Source organism: Cyanistes caeruleus, chromosome 15 (assembly GCF_971803275.1).
Source record: "Cyanistes caeruleus chromosome 15, bCyaCae1.hap1.1, whole genome shotgun sequence".
Lineage (NCBI taxonomy): Eukaryota > Metazoa > Chordata > Aves > Passeriformes > Paridae > Cyanistes > Cyanistes caeruleus.
Genome location: NC_141715.1, coordinates 15620403 through 15633855, shown reverse-complemented (window position 1 = coordinate 15633855; position 13453 = coordinate 15620403). Strand labels below are relative to the sequence as shown.

At 45.0% G+C, this 13453-nt stretch overlaps 1 protein-coding gene across 38 annotated transcripts in view; it reads right to left on the bottom strand.

The window, feature by feature from the left end:
* The window catches only part of ANKHD1 (ankyrin repeat and KH domain containing 1), a 99441-nt gene that overhangs the window by 6999 nt on the left and 78989 nt on the right, over positions 1-13453 (bottom strand). For 10 of the 38 annotated variants that reach the window (XM_086851904.1, XM_086851895.1, XM_086851905.1 and 7 more), the window contains 8 exons: positions 13228-13402; positions 12463-12916; positions 11962-12039; positions 11077-11223; positions 9544-9654; positions 7943-8092; positions 6023-7638; positions 1072-1251 (listed from right to left, as the gene is read on the bottom strand). In XM_086851904.1, the coding sequence (XP_086708030.1) occupies positions 1072-1251; positions 6023-7638; positions 7943-8092; positions 9544-9654; positions 11077-11223; positions 11962-12039; positions 12463-12916; positions 13228-13402 (2911 nt within the window). Of the gene's footprint in view, positions 1-1056; positions 1252-6022; positions 7639-7942; positions 8093-9543; positions 9655-11076; positions 11224-11961; positions 12040-12462; positions 12917-13227; positions 13403-13453 lie in introns of all 38 variants that reach the window. The other 28 variants (XM_086851923.1, XM_086851912.1, XM_086851924.1 and 25 more) reach the window with 4 other exon arrangements.

Sequence of the window (13453 nt, the reverse complement as noted above, 5' to 3'; positions counted from 1 at the left end):
AAGTAGCAAGCATAAATGCCATCCCAATTATTTCCCCAATATTATCTCAAAGCAAATGATAAAATGTTTTAAAGGTTTTTTTCTTTTTGGCAAAACGTTCTTCAAGTCTTTCAAATAAATTCTGTCTAGGAATTATTTTAACTCTAAAATCAACATTTTAACACAAATGCTTTCAGCCATCAGAATCATGATATTCTCATGACATAGCAGTGTTTCTAAATTAATTACAAGAAAGAATAAGAAACATGGAAGAGTTTCAGGAAGAGGTGAAAACATCAGCCAAAATACCATAAATATCTAAACAGCCTGGTTTTGGTATCCACCACTTCCAGCAGAAGAGAAATCAGACAGCTTCCCAAAGCCACAGGTGTGACCCAAGAGCATAAAGTCCCGCCAACTTCAGAAGCGTCACTGACTCTTCTTGGGAAATCCAACTTCCTTTGAGCACTCATTTAAACATTTTGGTTCTTAAACTCAGAGTGGCAATGAAGTTGCATGCAGTGACATGAAAAACCTCTTCAGCTAAGATTCTGAATCAAAGACCCATATTTTCTGTAAATCTACTTCCATGTTCTTTCCATTAGGAGGAAAACCCACTGTTACCTTGGATAATGCTTAGAGATTTTGAAACATTTTAAGTGTAATTCCAGATCCCAATTAAAAAAAAAAAAAAAGAAAAAAAGAAAAAAAGAAAAAAGGCAAGTATAACTTCAAACTATGGCAAACATGACATTTACATCTAATATTGCACTCATACTACTTAGAGGGGAATCTTTAGCTTGGCATAATCACCTCCACTCCCCCACAGCTTCATGCCCTCTCCTCTCAAGAGCCTACAATGACTCATTTTTTTGCCCAAATACACCTTCAGTAATGCTACCAGAACTAGTGGCATGTGAAAAACCCCACAAAATAGCACAGCTTGGGATTTGCACGCCATCCTCACAGCTGCTAAAAGCAATTGGAAAGCATTTTTTGCATTACTGGGTAAGTTCCCCTCAAGTTAGAAATCTACTAAAGACAATAGCTATGAATTTATAGTTAACTAAGACAGACCCATGAAGTTCCTACATGAATTTGTTGCGCTTGTCCAAGGATGTGGTGAAAAATGCTGTCTGTTAAAGCTGGGAGTCCCAACAGGCGCTGGCCCTTGAAGGTAAACCCGTGCTCCTTGTATGTTTGCTGAAAAGCCTGTCAAAGGACCTGAAGAAGAAGTTGTAGAGCTGTTGGATGGATCTAGAGAGGGTAAGCCTGAAATAAACATAAATTTGATTAAATATCTCTCTTTGGGAACCTGCTTCAAAGCACCAGAGAAAGCTAGTGCTCCAAATATAATTAAAGCATCTCATCACCTTTTGGGGGCATCTGCACATGGTAAGGTCATTTTACAGGTGCACGATTCTCCCTTAGAAACCACAGGGGCACTTCTGGAGGCTCTCTGGTTTGGCCTCAAGTTTTAACAAAAACAGCCATCCCTTTGGTCATTGAAAGAAAATGATCTTAGCAGGGAGGGCAGAGCAGGAAAGCTGGGAGTGGCCACGATCTTAGCTTACAAAAAAGCCACACAAATCCAACAGGATCTGGGGCTCTGTGAAAGTCCCAGGGGAATCCAGCACCAGGGAAGCAGTTCTGTGTAGGATGGGCTTTGCCATCCCACAGGTACCTTCATGTAGAGATCAGTCAGAGCACGCTGTGGCCACAGACAGGGCTGGTGTGGCACAAGCACCACAGGGGAAGGGGCTGCTTCCTCCAGGGATGTGTGAGAGGAAGACAGAGATGGAGAAAGAGTTTGAAGTCCCACAAAAATTACTAGCAAGGGTGAATTACAGGTTTTTTTTTAATAAGCCAAAGCTTTTAAGTACTTTTCCAAAATGTCATAAAAGCTCTTATCACACGTTATTACCTGAAAGCAGAAATGGGCATGGCCATATGTGCACCTGAGTTTAGGGTTTAGTTTCAAGGGCCTATTATAAACAAGATTAGTTTCCAAACCATTTAAACATTTCAAAATGACCACAACCAGGACCAGCCTATGTTGCTGCCGAGTGAGGTTGAAGGTTTTATCTACACACACCCCACCACAAACAGCAGTGCTGCCAGGCAGTACCTTAGGTCAGAAACTAGAGGGGCACCTCTCAGTGCCTGGATAGTTCCAGGTTGTTTCCCCCAATATTATCAACCAAGTCAACCTGATTTACTCCTTCCAGAAGTGCCAGATCCAACCTGCTCACATGGACAGAAATGTTTTCTTGGAGTTGAAGGAGGTATTTTTCTCACTAGCCCAAAGGTTAAAAAGAAAAGTCTCCCTTATAGCCAAGGAGCAACACATTCCCCTGCTGCTGGAACATGGGGTGCTTAGCTGAGGGACCCCCAGCACGGGAGGACAGTCTTCCTGGGTTTGTCACAGCACAAACTCCATGGCTCTGAGAAGGATGCCAGTGCCTGTGATTGCAGTGTGGTTGAGCTGAGTTTGTCTGGAGTTGCAGCCTGGCTCCAGCACAGAGCTCAGGCACAGCAGTGCCTGCAGCCCAGAGCCCTCCCTGGGCATCTGCAGTGGAGCCACTGACTGGACACTCCAGCACAAACCTGGCAGCCAAAAGGCCCCCGTGGGGACCAATTCCACCAGGCACCAAAACACAAACTGCCAGCTGCCTGGCAAACCACACGAGACCTGCCCCAGACAGAAGGGTAGCAGAGCTGCTGCCACCCATGGGTGCTGCTGGGTTCCCAGAACAAGGCATGGATTGTGACAAAATTGAGCTCTCCTGCAGGACAGGAATGCCCAGCTGTCTTCTGATGGCTGAGTAGCTGATGAGTAAACAGCTTTTGGATACACAGCTTGTAAATTGCAATGTCTGGACAGTCTAGACCACTTCAGCTCTGCTGGATATGCTCCATGGGCTGAAGGGAGCCTGACACACAGAGATGCACAAATCCAGGAGTCAGGTCACAAAGAACGATTTTTAACATTATCATGTCTTCTATAAAAGTGGATGAAAAACTTTGCTCAATATTAAAAATGGCTATTCTGAACAGTAACTTACCAAATCCTGACTGCAAGAATGAGCTTTTTTTTTGTACTCACCAACAAAATCAGGTTTTCTAATACTAAAATCTTCTGCAATACCAGACTCTGCACTTAATTGGGCTCAAACGTCTCATTGTGCTCTGAATGCATAACTGAGCTTTTGAGAGGAGTGTATTGATCTCACACAAACTCTGCTCAAAATTCAGTTTATCAAAGACCCCAGGCAGATGCTGGTAACTGCAATGTTACCTGCACCTTTAGGGAAAGAGCCACAACACTTGGTCAGTCTGTGTAAAACAGAGCCCAACCATTCATGGAGTTCCATACTCATGTGCTGCTTCCTAAACTGGCATATTTCAAGTTTGTGACCCCTTTTAAAAACCAAGGTCTCAAACTCCTTAAAATGCAGAGGACAGAAGTAAGAAGCAGATTTCTTTTGGTCTTCTCCACAGCCTCCTCTCATGGTTGGGCTAAGCCTGTCCTCAACTGCAAACTGCCAGGACAAGAGACCTAAAAATGTGAGACAAATAGGCCACTTCCAGAATGGATCCACAGCCAGTGAGATCTGCAGAGATATTTGTGCCTCAAAGGACCTGGTGAATCAGAGAGAACTCAAGCTGCAGCTGAGCTCACCCATGAACAGGAAAAGCAGACTACCCAAACTCCACTCTGAGGTGAGAACTTGCTAAGAAAAAGCTGGTTTTGTGCACAGCCAAGCTATATTAAATCTTCACCAAATCAGTTTAGAGGCGATTCCCTTAGAAATGTTGATTTGTGGAAAAATTTGCTATGGGCCAACTGTGCAAGAGAGGCACAAAATGCAAACCTCTGCTCCCTCAGGTGTAGTCACAGCTGAGATCAGAGGATGGGTGTCCACCTGCTCCAAGGCCATTCCCCACCCCTCTGACCACATGGATTTGCCAGGCCAGGTCTTGGCTGCTCCCTGTCCATTGTGCTGCTGCTGGCCAGAGCATGAGCAGCGATCAGCCCTTCTCCCCCTCCTCAAAATCTCATGAACTTGTCACCAAGCCCTGTGGAAACAGCCATGGAAGTCCTCAGTTCTGCCAACCTCAGAGGCTGAGGGCAAGGTCAATTACCCTGGGACAAGCTGGTGAATGAGAGGTGCACAGACTCTGAGGGAAGGCAACAGAGAAGTCCTCAGCCTACTTTACTCACTCCTTTCTATCACACCTTCCAAACATCCTCAAGCTCCCTTAACCCCTCTACTCCTTGAATATCTAGATTCTGAAACAAAGGTGATCAAAAGCAGCATGAAGTAAAATGACATTAAATGAATCAACTAAGGACCTGACTAATCAGTCACCTCCTGCCAGACACTATTTTAGCAACACACTACCTATTTGCAGTTTTTCTTCACTTTGCAATATCCTAATCAAATCCTAACTCAGGAAAAGTGTGTTCTGTCCAAGTATTTTTGAGCTTCAGTCAAGAACTTCACACATATCTCCCCCAAAGTCAACTGTGTGACCTTTCCTTGACTATACCTAACCTTTCTAAGGGCAGAAACAGATTTACACTGTTTTTTAAATACTTACAGTTACTTAAGGATACATAAAGTATAAAAGGATATATAAAGTAGAAATATAATAGATTTCCCCCATCATGAACAGACGATCCTTTGCTGCTGTGGGAAGTCCCAGTCACCCCTGTTTGCACATGCAGGATGCCACTGTCAGGGAAATCAGCATATCCCATTTGCCCTACGTTTCCTTTCCCATGAATTATTTCAGCAACAGCCAACCCCAGAGTTCAGAGCACTGCAGAGGAAAAGCTGAGCCACTGTCAAGTGGTTCTGGAGTCTGCTGGGGGTCTGGAAGCTCTTCCAGTTACTGTGTCTTACACATGTGGTTTTTGCTTGCTACACTGAGGCTGGATGTGGCACAGAGTTCTTTCTAGGTGTGCCCTCCCTTTGCAGAGTTATCCAGCCCAAATTTAACACTTGAGAAAACTGCAGTCATAGCAAACACCCCATTCTTGTGGTTAAAGCCAGTCAGAGAGAAGTGTTCTGGTTTGCAGAAGTCTTGCACATTTGTCAAGGACAATTTGAGGGGAAAGGGAATGCTGGAGATCTTTCCTTACCATCACATCTTCCAAATGCTCCCTTTTCTTTTAATCTGAAAGTCAAACTACCTCAACTTGTCCCAGCCCAGCATTCAAGTCCTAAAGCTTTAGCCCAAATACCCAACACACAGTGTGTGAAGGATAACCCCAGAGCAAGGCTCTCCAGATATCCAGCTCCAGGGCACCCCACAGCCACCACAGCAAGGACAAAGGGGTGGCACAGAACAGATCTCTTGAGGGTCCCTTCCAACCAAATGGGTGCAGTTGGTTGTCTGCAACATAGTTTGAACACTGAGAAGATAAAAATCCTGCAGGCAGAGCACAGCAAAAGCATGAAGCTCAATGTCAGTGTTCTTAACCCATTTCAAACAAATCCAGATGTGCAAGTACTGCTATACTGAACTTCTGAATAGAACACCCCACACAGTAGCACACCAACAAGCTTATTAAAACCCTAGAGCCATATATCAAGAGCCAAAAGGCACAGAGAGTTTACCCTCACTGAGTCAAGCTGCAGTCTCACATACAATATGGAGCATCTACATGCAGTCACTGATGCAGCTGGAACCGCCAGGAGTCCTCAGCTTTGGTGTGACCCCACACTGTGCTCCATTCCAACCCCAAACCTAAAATCAGTGCTATGCTACAAGCAGGTGGGAGCATTCCTGTCTCACACAGAGGACAAACAATGCAACATCTGCAATCTCCCCAACACCTAACAGCCTAGAAGAGCTGAAGAAAAAAAAAAATATCAACATTTTAAAGAGCACTTGGAAAAAACAGGCCATCCTCATTACATGAGCATTCACCAACTCCATGAGTCATTTGTAGACTACTCCTCCATCAGTATGATGGTCAAAGTGCAATGGCTGAAGAAATAATTTTGTCCAGAGCACAATCTTAATGACTTACCTACAGGACTAGTTGAAACCCGTTGGGAAGGGGGCCTGAAACCAGGAGCCTTGGAGTTGTCGGGATGGACGTTTTCCACATGTCCTAGCACAGAGTTATTCAGAAAGGTAGACTGAACAGTGAAAGATGGGTCAGCTGCTGCTCGGGTAGAGAGTGGACAGTCTCCCCATGCTTGGTTAGCTGGCACCTGGTTGCTATCAAAAAGACTACTAAAGTGATTGAAGAGCGTTGCTGGCCCAAAGGCAGGAGGCAATGATTTGTTTGCTGGGTTAATGTGCATCTGAGAACCGTTCATAACGTTCATGGCTGACGAAAGCTGCACTGCAGCAGGTGGACCTTGAGAAGGTGTTAAAGGAACTTGATTCGTAACAAAAATAGACTGAGGATCTTGATGGAGGTTTGCATTTGGTACCACTGAATAGAAAGAACCTCTGGACTGCATCCTGTGAGTAACTCGAGGTGCTGGTACAGCTACTTGAGGTAAGTTACTGTTGTCCTGATTATCTGCAACAACTGACCTGGGCGACGCTAAGCTTAAAGGAGCAGATTCTGAGCTGGATGAAAAAGGCATCGACATGGAAGGGCTGATCTCAGACATGCTGGTTGGCAGTATCTCATCTTGGGCGCCGCTGAGCGGCGCGGGGCTGCTCGCCGGGCGCGTTTCGGTGCCCCCTGAGCTGCTGCTGGCTGACACACTGCAACTGCTCGCGGCTGAAGCTGGTGGGCACGCGCTTGTGGGCGGCTGCTCGGGGGTCGACACCTTCTCCTTGGGGGCGGAGACAGCCGAGAACGAGTCGGCTTTCAGGGCAGAATGCTGCGCTTGCGGAGCAGTAGATGGCAGAAACGCTGTGGGCACTTGCCCGTTGTTTGGGGGGGCAGAGGAAGCTGAGGGCAGAGTGCTACAGGTGCTCGTCACAGTTGAGATGGCTGTTGCTGCAGCGCTCGTCTTGGGGACACAGGCGAAGAGCTGCTTCCTGACCGAGGAGGGAGTCCGGTTACTGGTCACACCCAGAGGCTGGGTGGAAGCAGCTACAGACGAGGCGGTAACGGGACAACTGGACGTAGCCAAGCCAGGAGACTCCGTCTGCAGAACGTTTCCATTCTGGCTACCTACACGGCTTGAGCTATTATGCTTTGGAGAGCTGTTCGTGCTGCCAGGGTTAACAGGTCTCACCGGGAATGGTCCCCAAGTGTTCGGTGAAGGTGAAAAGGTTCCTCCAAACTGGGCCATAGGTAAGCGAGGGTGCCGGATCTGTTGCATAGTTTGGGCAGCCAGCAAGGCAAAATGAGGGTGAGAATAAGCGAGAGGAAGAGACACCGGAAAAGATGAGCGCACGTTTGCTGGGACATTCTTGTTCAATTTGTTAGGAGGCTGGAAAGTAGATAGTGTTGATGACTGCGATGTGACCAGGGGCGGCGCTCCGAGAGGAAAGGAGTTCTTGTTGGAAGCAGTCGCAGTGCTGACTCCAGATGAAAAGTTTGCGTGGATTGATTTGGTACTCGAAGCAGGTGTTCTTATATGAGTTTTAGGAATCAAGTCTTCCAGTTCCTTGGCAGGATCTTGAATAAGGGCATTGATGAGTTGCACTGCGTATCGCGTGGACTCTGTACCACCCCTACATTAAACACAAAGAGATTTATCTTTTGCAAAAGGAAATCTCACTTTGCGCAATGTTCCGTAGCTTCAATCATACACTGATCTCTAAGTCTATTGTAAGTTTACTGCAGTAAATTATTTCTTGACTTCTGTGTGTCTTAAGGATTATCTCTGAAGTCTACTGTCAGCATATCTTAGCAGCAGGAATGTATGTTCTATTCTAGAACAAAGAAGCTAAATAGATCCTGCCTTAGAAAGCAAACACACTTTTCAGTAAATGACACTGTAGACTAACTCAAGACTTTAATTTTGAGATACTGTACCTTATAGTGATCATTCTCTCTCCATTCTTATCTTTTTGCTTATCCACATCAATGTGGGCACCAGTGACATCTTGAATTGCTGTGATGTTGCACCCACCTCTTCCCATTATTCTAGATACGACAGAAGCTGGGACTGATAATTTCTTTGACCTATATCACAAAGATCAGAAATCTGTGAAATGCATTCAGACTTCAAAGACAGACAAAACCCCTCTGCTGTCTGACAATGGCTGAAGTAATACCCTTAAGGGCAGAAAGTTGTTTTCTGCTGATCCTTTCTTTACCCTTTGGAGCCTCTCTCAAAGCCCCCCACTCAAATTACTCATCATCCTCAGTACCTGACCCGGATTCTCCAGTAGAATTTATTCCCCCATTATTGTAACACAGATACATAAGCCTAACACTACTTCAGAAACCCTTCTGGATTCTATCTTATCTTGGGCACCTCTCCAAAGTGAGACAAATCCTTAGCTTATCAACCTGAATTTACACAAGCAGCACTGCTTCAAATACAAAAGCCCATGGCTTAACTATTTTGATTGTTTATAGCAAGGAGAAGGCAGCTTTCCAGGGTTTTTCCAGTGCTGAGCTCTGTAATACCACCTGCATCCACAGCCTTTTAGTATCCACCTCTTTCAAACCTCAAGATCTGGAAGTGCAGTGTCACCAATAAACAGTGGTGGGTGAAAGCAGCAGAAGGTGTGCAGTGCTGTGATTTAGGACTTGCAGGCTCACCGTCAGGCCACAATGCTGTCACCAAGTCAGTTCAGGGTTTTCCTGATTCACATGGTACTGGTGGGTCAGAGCAAGCACACAGGAAGTTCTGAACACAAGCCCTGCTTGCACACAGACCTCAGCTGAAGTCCCTGGGCCACCACTGTCCATAGACTTTAGGGTGGGTTGGACCTCTTGCAGCCATAAGCTGCTTTCAGGCTTGCTACTGATATGCACTGGCTTGATGCTGAACTATTAGAGGGCATTCAAAGGGGTTTCAGCAATCACAGCAGTCACAGGTCCCCACCACCCTGTGGAAAGGCTGCCAGCTTCACCTAGCTATTCCAGTCTTGGAATAGCTTGATTCTCGGGGAGTTGTTTGTCACTTAACAGGACTTAAAGGAAACCTGTTTAATTTTAAACATCTAATCACATGGAAATGTTCTAAAGCAACACCTCATGTGGCCAAGGTGTTTCTTCTTTTCCCCATCCCTGCCAGGACAGCACACTACAACCCTTCCCATCCCCAGAACCCCCAGTGCATGCACCCAGCTCTATCCCAAGCCTGTTTCATGCTTTGGGATTTTTTCACCACCTCCACTTCCACGGCCCCCCTCTCAAGACAGACATCACAGTTACTCCCTCCCCAAACCAGATCTCCATGATAACCTAAGTTTCAAGAACACCTGTACTGCTCACAGGGCTCCTGACTGCACCTTGGTCTGCTTCCACCTCAGCCCACTGGAGACCTCTGGCAACCACTCAAGAAGGTATTTCTCTTCCAGGAGAGCCCACCCCAGTCCCCTCTCATCCATTATCCACAGCCATTTCCCTCCCTCCCACCCAAAGCTGATGGTTTTGACCTAGAGAAGTGTCCCAAAAAGTACCTTTTTGCTCCAGAACAGCAGCGCCCTCCTCTCTGCAGCTGAAATTGCTCAATTGGTGTTGGCTGCAGAGTGTTGCTGGGGGGAGGGTCTTTCAAAACTCTGCCCACTTGCCTGTCAGGGGCAGAAGGGATGTTTGCATTGGTTACTTTGATAGACATCCCTTCTAGCTGGGGATCAGCTCACAGGGAGAGGGAAGAAGAATTCTTGTTGAGATCAGGAGAGATTTTAGCAGAGGGAGTTCCCAGGCACTGCACCCACACATCTACGGTCACCAACAATGCTCTTTGGCAGGACATGCTTCCATCAGTCAGGGCACAGCAAACACCAGTGCAGAACACTGAATGGAATGTTCCTCACGGTATTCCTCAGGAAAGAGGATAGGGCAGGTTCTGGATCCATGTCTAGAACACTGCTAAGGCCAACACAAGAGCAGACAACACCCATGTGAACTTTTGGGCTGAGCCAAAGAGACTCAAAAGCCCCAGAAGAGCAGGAGCAGCCCCAGATCAGAGGGGTCAGGGGGTCTGAGAGGTTCCTGCCTGCACCACTCCCCAAGGGGGGGCCAGGCTGCCAACACACACCCAGCAAGGCTGTGTCACTTGGAGAGCCCCATTGGTGACCACATCAAAAGGCAGAGACCAAACCAACTCTAAGAGTTCAAACACATAAATTTTCATCTTAAACTGCTTTTTTAACCTTTATTAAGAACACTCTGTGGCTTCCACTAATCCAAATGCACTAAGCCCTCTGTACAATTATGCTCTTTGCACATAGCCTAAAATTCTCCAAAATGAGCACATCTAGTCATTGCCACTGCAGAACACAAAAGCAGGAGGGTTTCCTAAGTGCACCCAAAGCATCTGACACTGATATGTTCATGCTGTATTCCTTTGTGATGAAGAGAACAACAAAAATCAAAGCCAGATGACCATTCTAGTTCCAAGCAGTAGACAACATAAAGGTTACAGAAGAGATAGTGGGTTGTTAATGGCCATACAGTAAAACCCAGTACATTTTCAAAGGAAAAGATTGCTTTACAGTAGATCTTTAAATCTCACTGTACCTCTAAGCACTCACTTTAGGGTGACACGATTTTCCACTGAATCAGTGATCAAGGTCACTGCCCAAAGTACAATGAATTTTGGCCTTGAAGGGATCATTTGCCTCTCCTCTACTCACATCCATCATGCCTTTAGTTCATGGACAATCATCTGCTGTAGGGCTTTTCACTGCCCTCTGCTCCCTTCCCCATTTATCTTGTCCCCACATCCTTTACTCCACTTAAGTCACAGCTCTTCTTTATTTTCTCATACCAAATACAGTGTTTATGTCATGTTCACATTAAGTTAGCAAGAAGTTACTACAAATTAAGGCTGCAGCTGGTTTTCCCAGCACTGCAAGAGAAAGCAGGGTAGATTCTCCTGTAAGTTAATTCTTCGGTTATACAATCTTGCTGCACATTCTGTATTTGAGAATAATATACAAGCTAAAAAGCTCATAAACAGCTTTAAAACATAGTATTAAAGTATTTACCTTCTAACCACTTCTTTCCAGCCTTCTTCTCTTTTCTGGCCTCTTTTTGGACTGGTCAGATTCAGCTTTACATTTGGAGAGGTCAGAGGCAGGGACACAGCCTTATAAGTAGTCGACAGAGAATTCGAATGACCTTCACCATCAAGTCTGGGAACAGAAATGTGCTGATTACAAATTGCAGAATAAAATGACAGCATACAGTTTACATTCCTGCAGCTTAAAACTAGTAGCACGAACTGTTTCCAGAAGAGCCACCTTTAACAAGGAGTCAGAAGGACGCATTTAGCTTGGACTGCACAAGAGCCCGAGGCTCTTGTAGCAAACCTTGGATGAAAGGTCTAAGGCAGAAACAATCTATGCTCAAAGAACAGAGACGAATCCCAATTTTTAACATTCCTAATGGAAGCCCAAAACACACACCCTCTAACCAGAAAGGTTGATGAATCCACTTATTCTGCATCTAACTTGAATCTGGGGAAAAATAAGAAAAATATCCTCTCTTTCAACTCCCAGACAAGCATCTCAATAAGTCTCACAACAGCAGTCTCATTGCCCTTCTTGATGCCCCAATGTCTGTGTTCTTATTGAAGGTGACTTCTTTGTCAGCCCAGCGTCCTGCAGATCAACCTCCCTGCCCTCTTCCCTCCCTTAGTGCAGAAAATGGAAAGAGAAAACAAAACTATGTGGGATCAGACTTGTGTGAGTGAGATGTAAAAGCAAACAAAGACTACAGACCCACATGAGATCTAAGCTTTCTGAGTCAGACCAATGATCTCTTCAGAAAGTGGTGGTGTAAAAGTTATCAGCACATTCCCAGGCAACTGAATGATCTTTTGAACAACTCATGTGGCCCCTGCATGTTCCCTGAGTTCTTCTGATTCTCACCTCTGGCTCGACAAGGTTATATCAAACTGGCCATCAACCTGGCAGGTGAAATGCTCGGAGTCATCAACCTCTTCCCTCCTTAAAAGAAAGATTGCAAGTCAAAAGAGTTAATGCTGAAACCATAAAACAATCAAAAAGTAACAAAATCACTTCTCTACATGGATGATAAGTAAAGCTGGCACTTCCTTAGTTAATTCCCAGCACATTTACTTAAGATCTATTCTAATGAAGCCGACAGTACAACATGGATGCTTAAAAAGTGCAGAAAAAAGGCCATTTTGCCCAAGTAGTATTAAAATCTAGCCAACAATCCCAAAAAATCTTATTCTTATAAGATTTTAAAGAGGTTGTGCTCAATAAACTTAATACAGCTATGCAAATAAAGCAGCCTCAGTCTCTCTGGGCTCTGGGAACATCCAGTTGATGTAGAGCTTAAGCTACAGAAAATTGACACTGGCATAGATGGAACCTTGTGAAACAACAGGAAGGAACAAGTCTCACCTTGTTGGTGTTTTGGAAGCCGAGGTGCTGTTTTTTTCTTCCTGAGAGGGGATGAGCAGTGAGGCGTAGCGCCGCTCCGAGGAGTTTGTATCCATTGTGAAGTTCAGCTCTTGGCTCTTCCCTCCACTGCTGCTTTCACTATTGCAATCTGTGCTGTCCAAGTTATCTGAATCGCTGTTCCCACTTGCACCACCACCTCTTGGCTCTCCATTTATTTTATTTTTATCTGCTTTTTGCTGTGCTAGAGATATATGCTGATCTGGCAAAATTATCTGCATATTCTGAGGAGTCTCTTTTGTTTTATTTTTCTTATTTTTTCTATTTGTGCTGGGGGTAGTCACCACATTAGCTCTCTTCTTCCCAAAGGCATTTGTGAAGGTAGTTGAAGTTGCAGAAATTCCAATTGTAGTTGTAGTAGTTGCACTTGGAGGCTCTATAGGAACTTCTTGCTCCACTGAAAGAAAAGCAGTTTATATACAATCAGAACCCACAAAATAGAGAAATCAGTGCCCTCACTGAATACACTACAGCTGGTTCCTTGCTGAGCTGTCAGACAAGCATCAAATTCAGCTGTAAATCCTCCAAGAGTGAAAGACTTTTATGAACAAAGGAGGCGGTGAAAATAAATGAGCAAAGGAGTTTTACCAGGCAGCAGCCATGTAACACTGTCAAATATGAGAGACCAGATTTCATATTCCTTTTCCTTGATGGTTGCAAGGTGGCACCCCCACAACTACACAGTTCATAGAAACATCTGTTCTTTACCTTCATCATCATTTTCTTCTTCATCATCATCTTCTTGCAGTTCCAAAGTTTCCTTAGGCTTGTTTTCTTCATCTTCTTCTTGTTTTCTTTTTTGTTCCTCTTTCTTCTTCTTTCTCTTTTCCTTTCTTTTCTCCCTTTTGGCTGCAAGAGCTTGTTTTCTGCTCTCCTCTCTTGACTGTGTAGGAGAAAAGAATCCATATTTAAACATTTTCACATAGACTAAAAT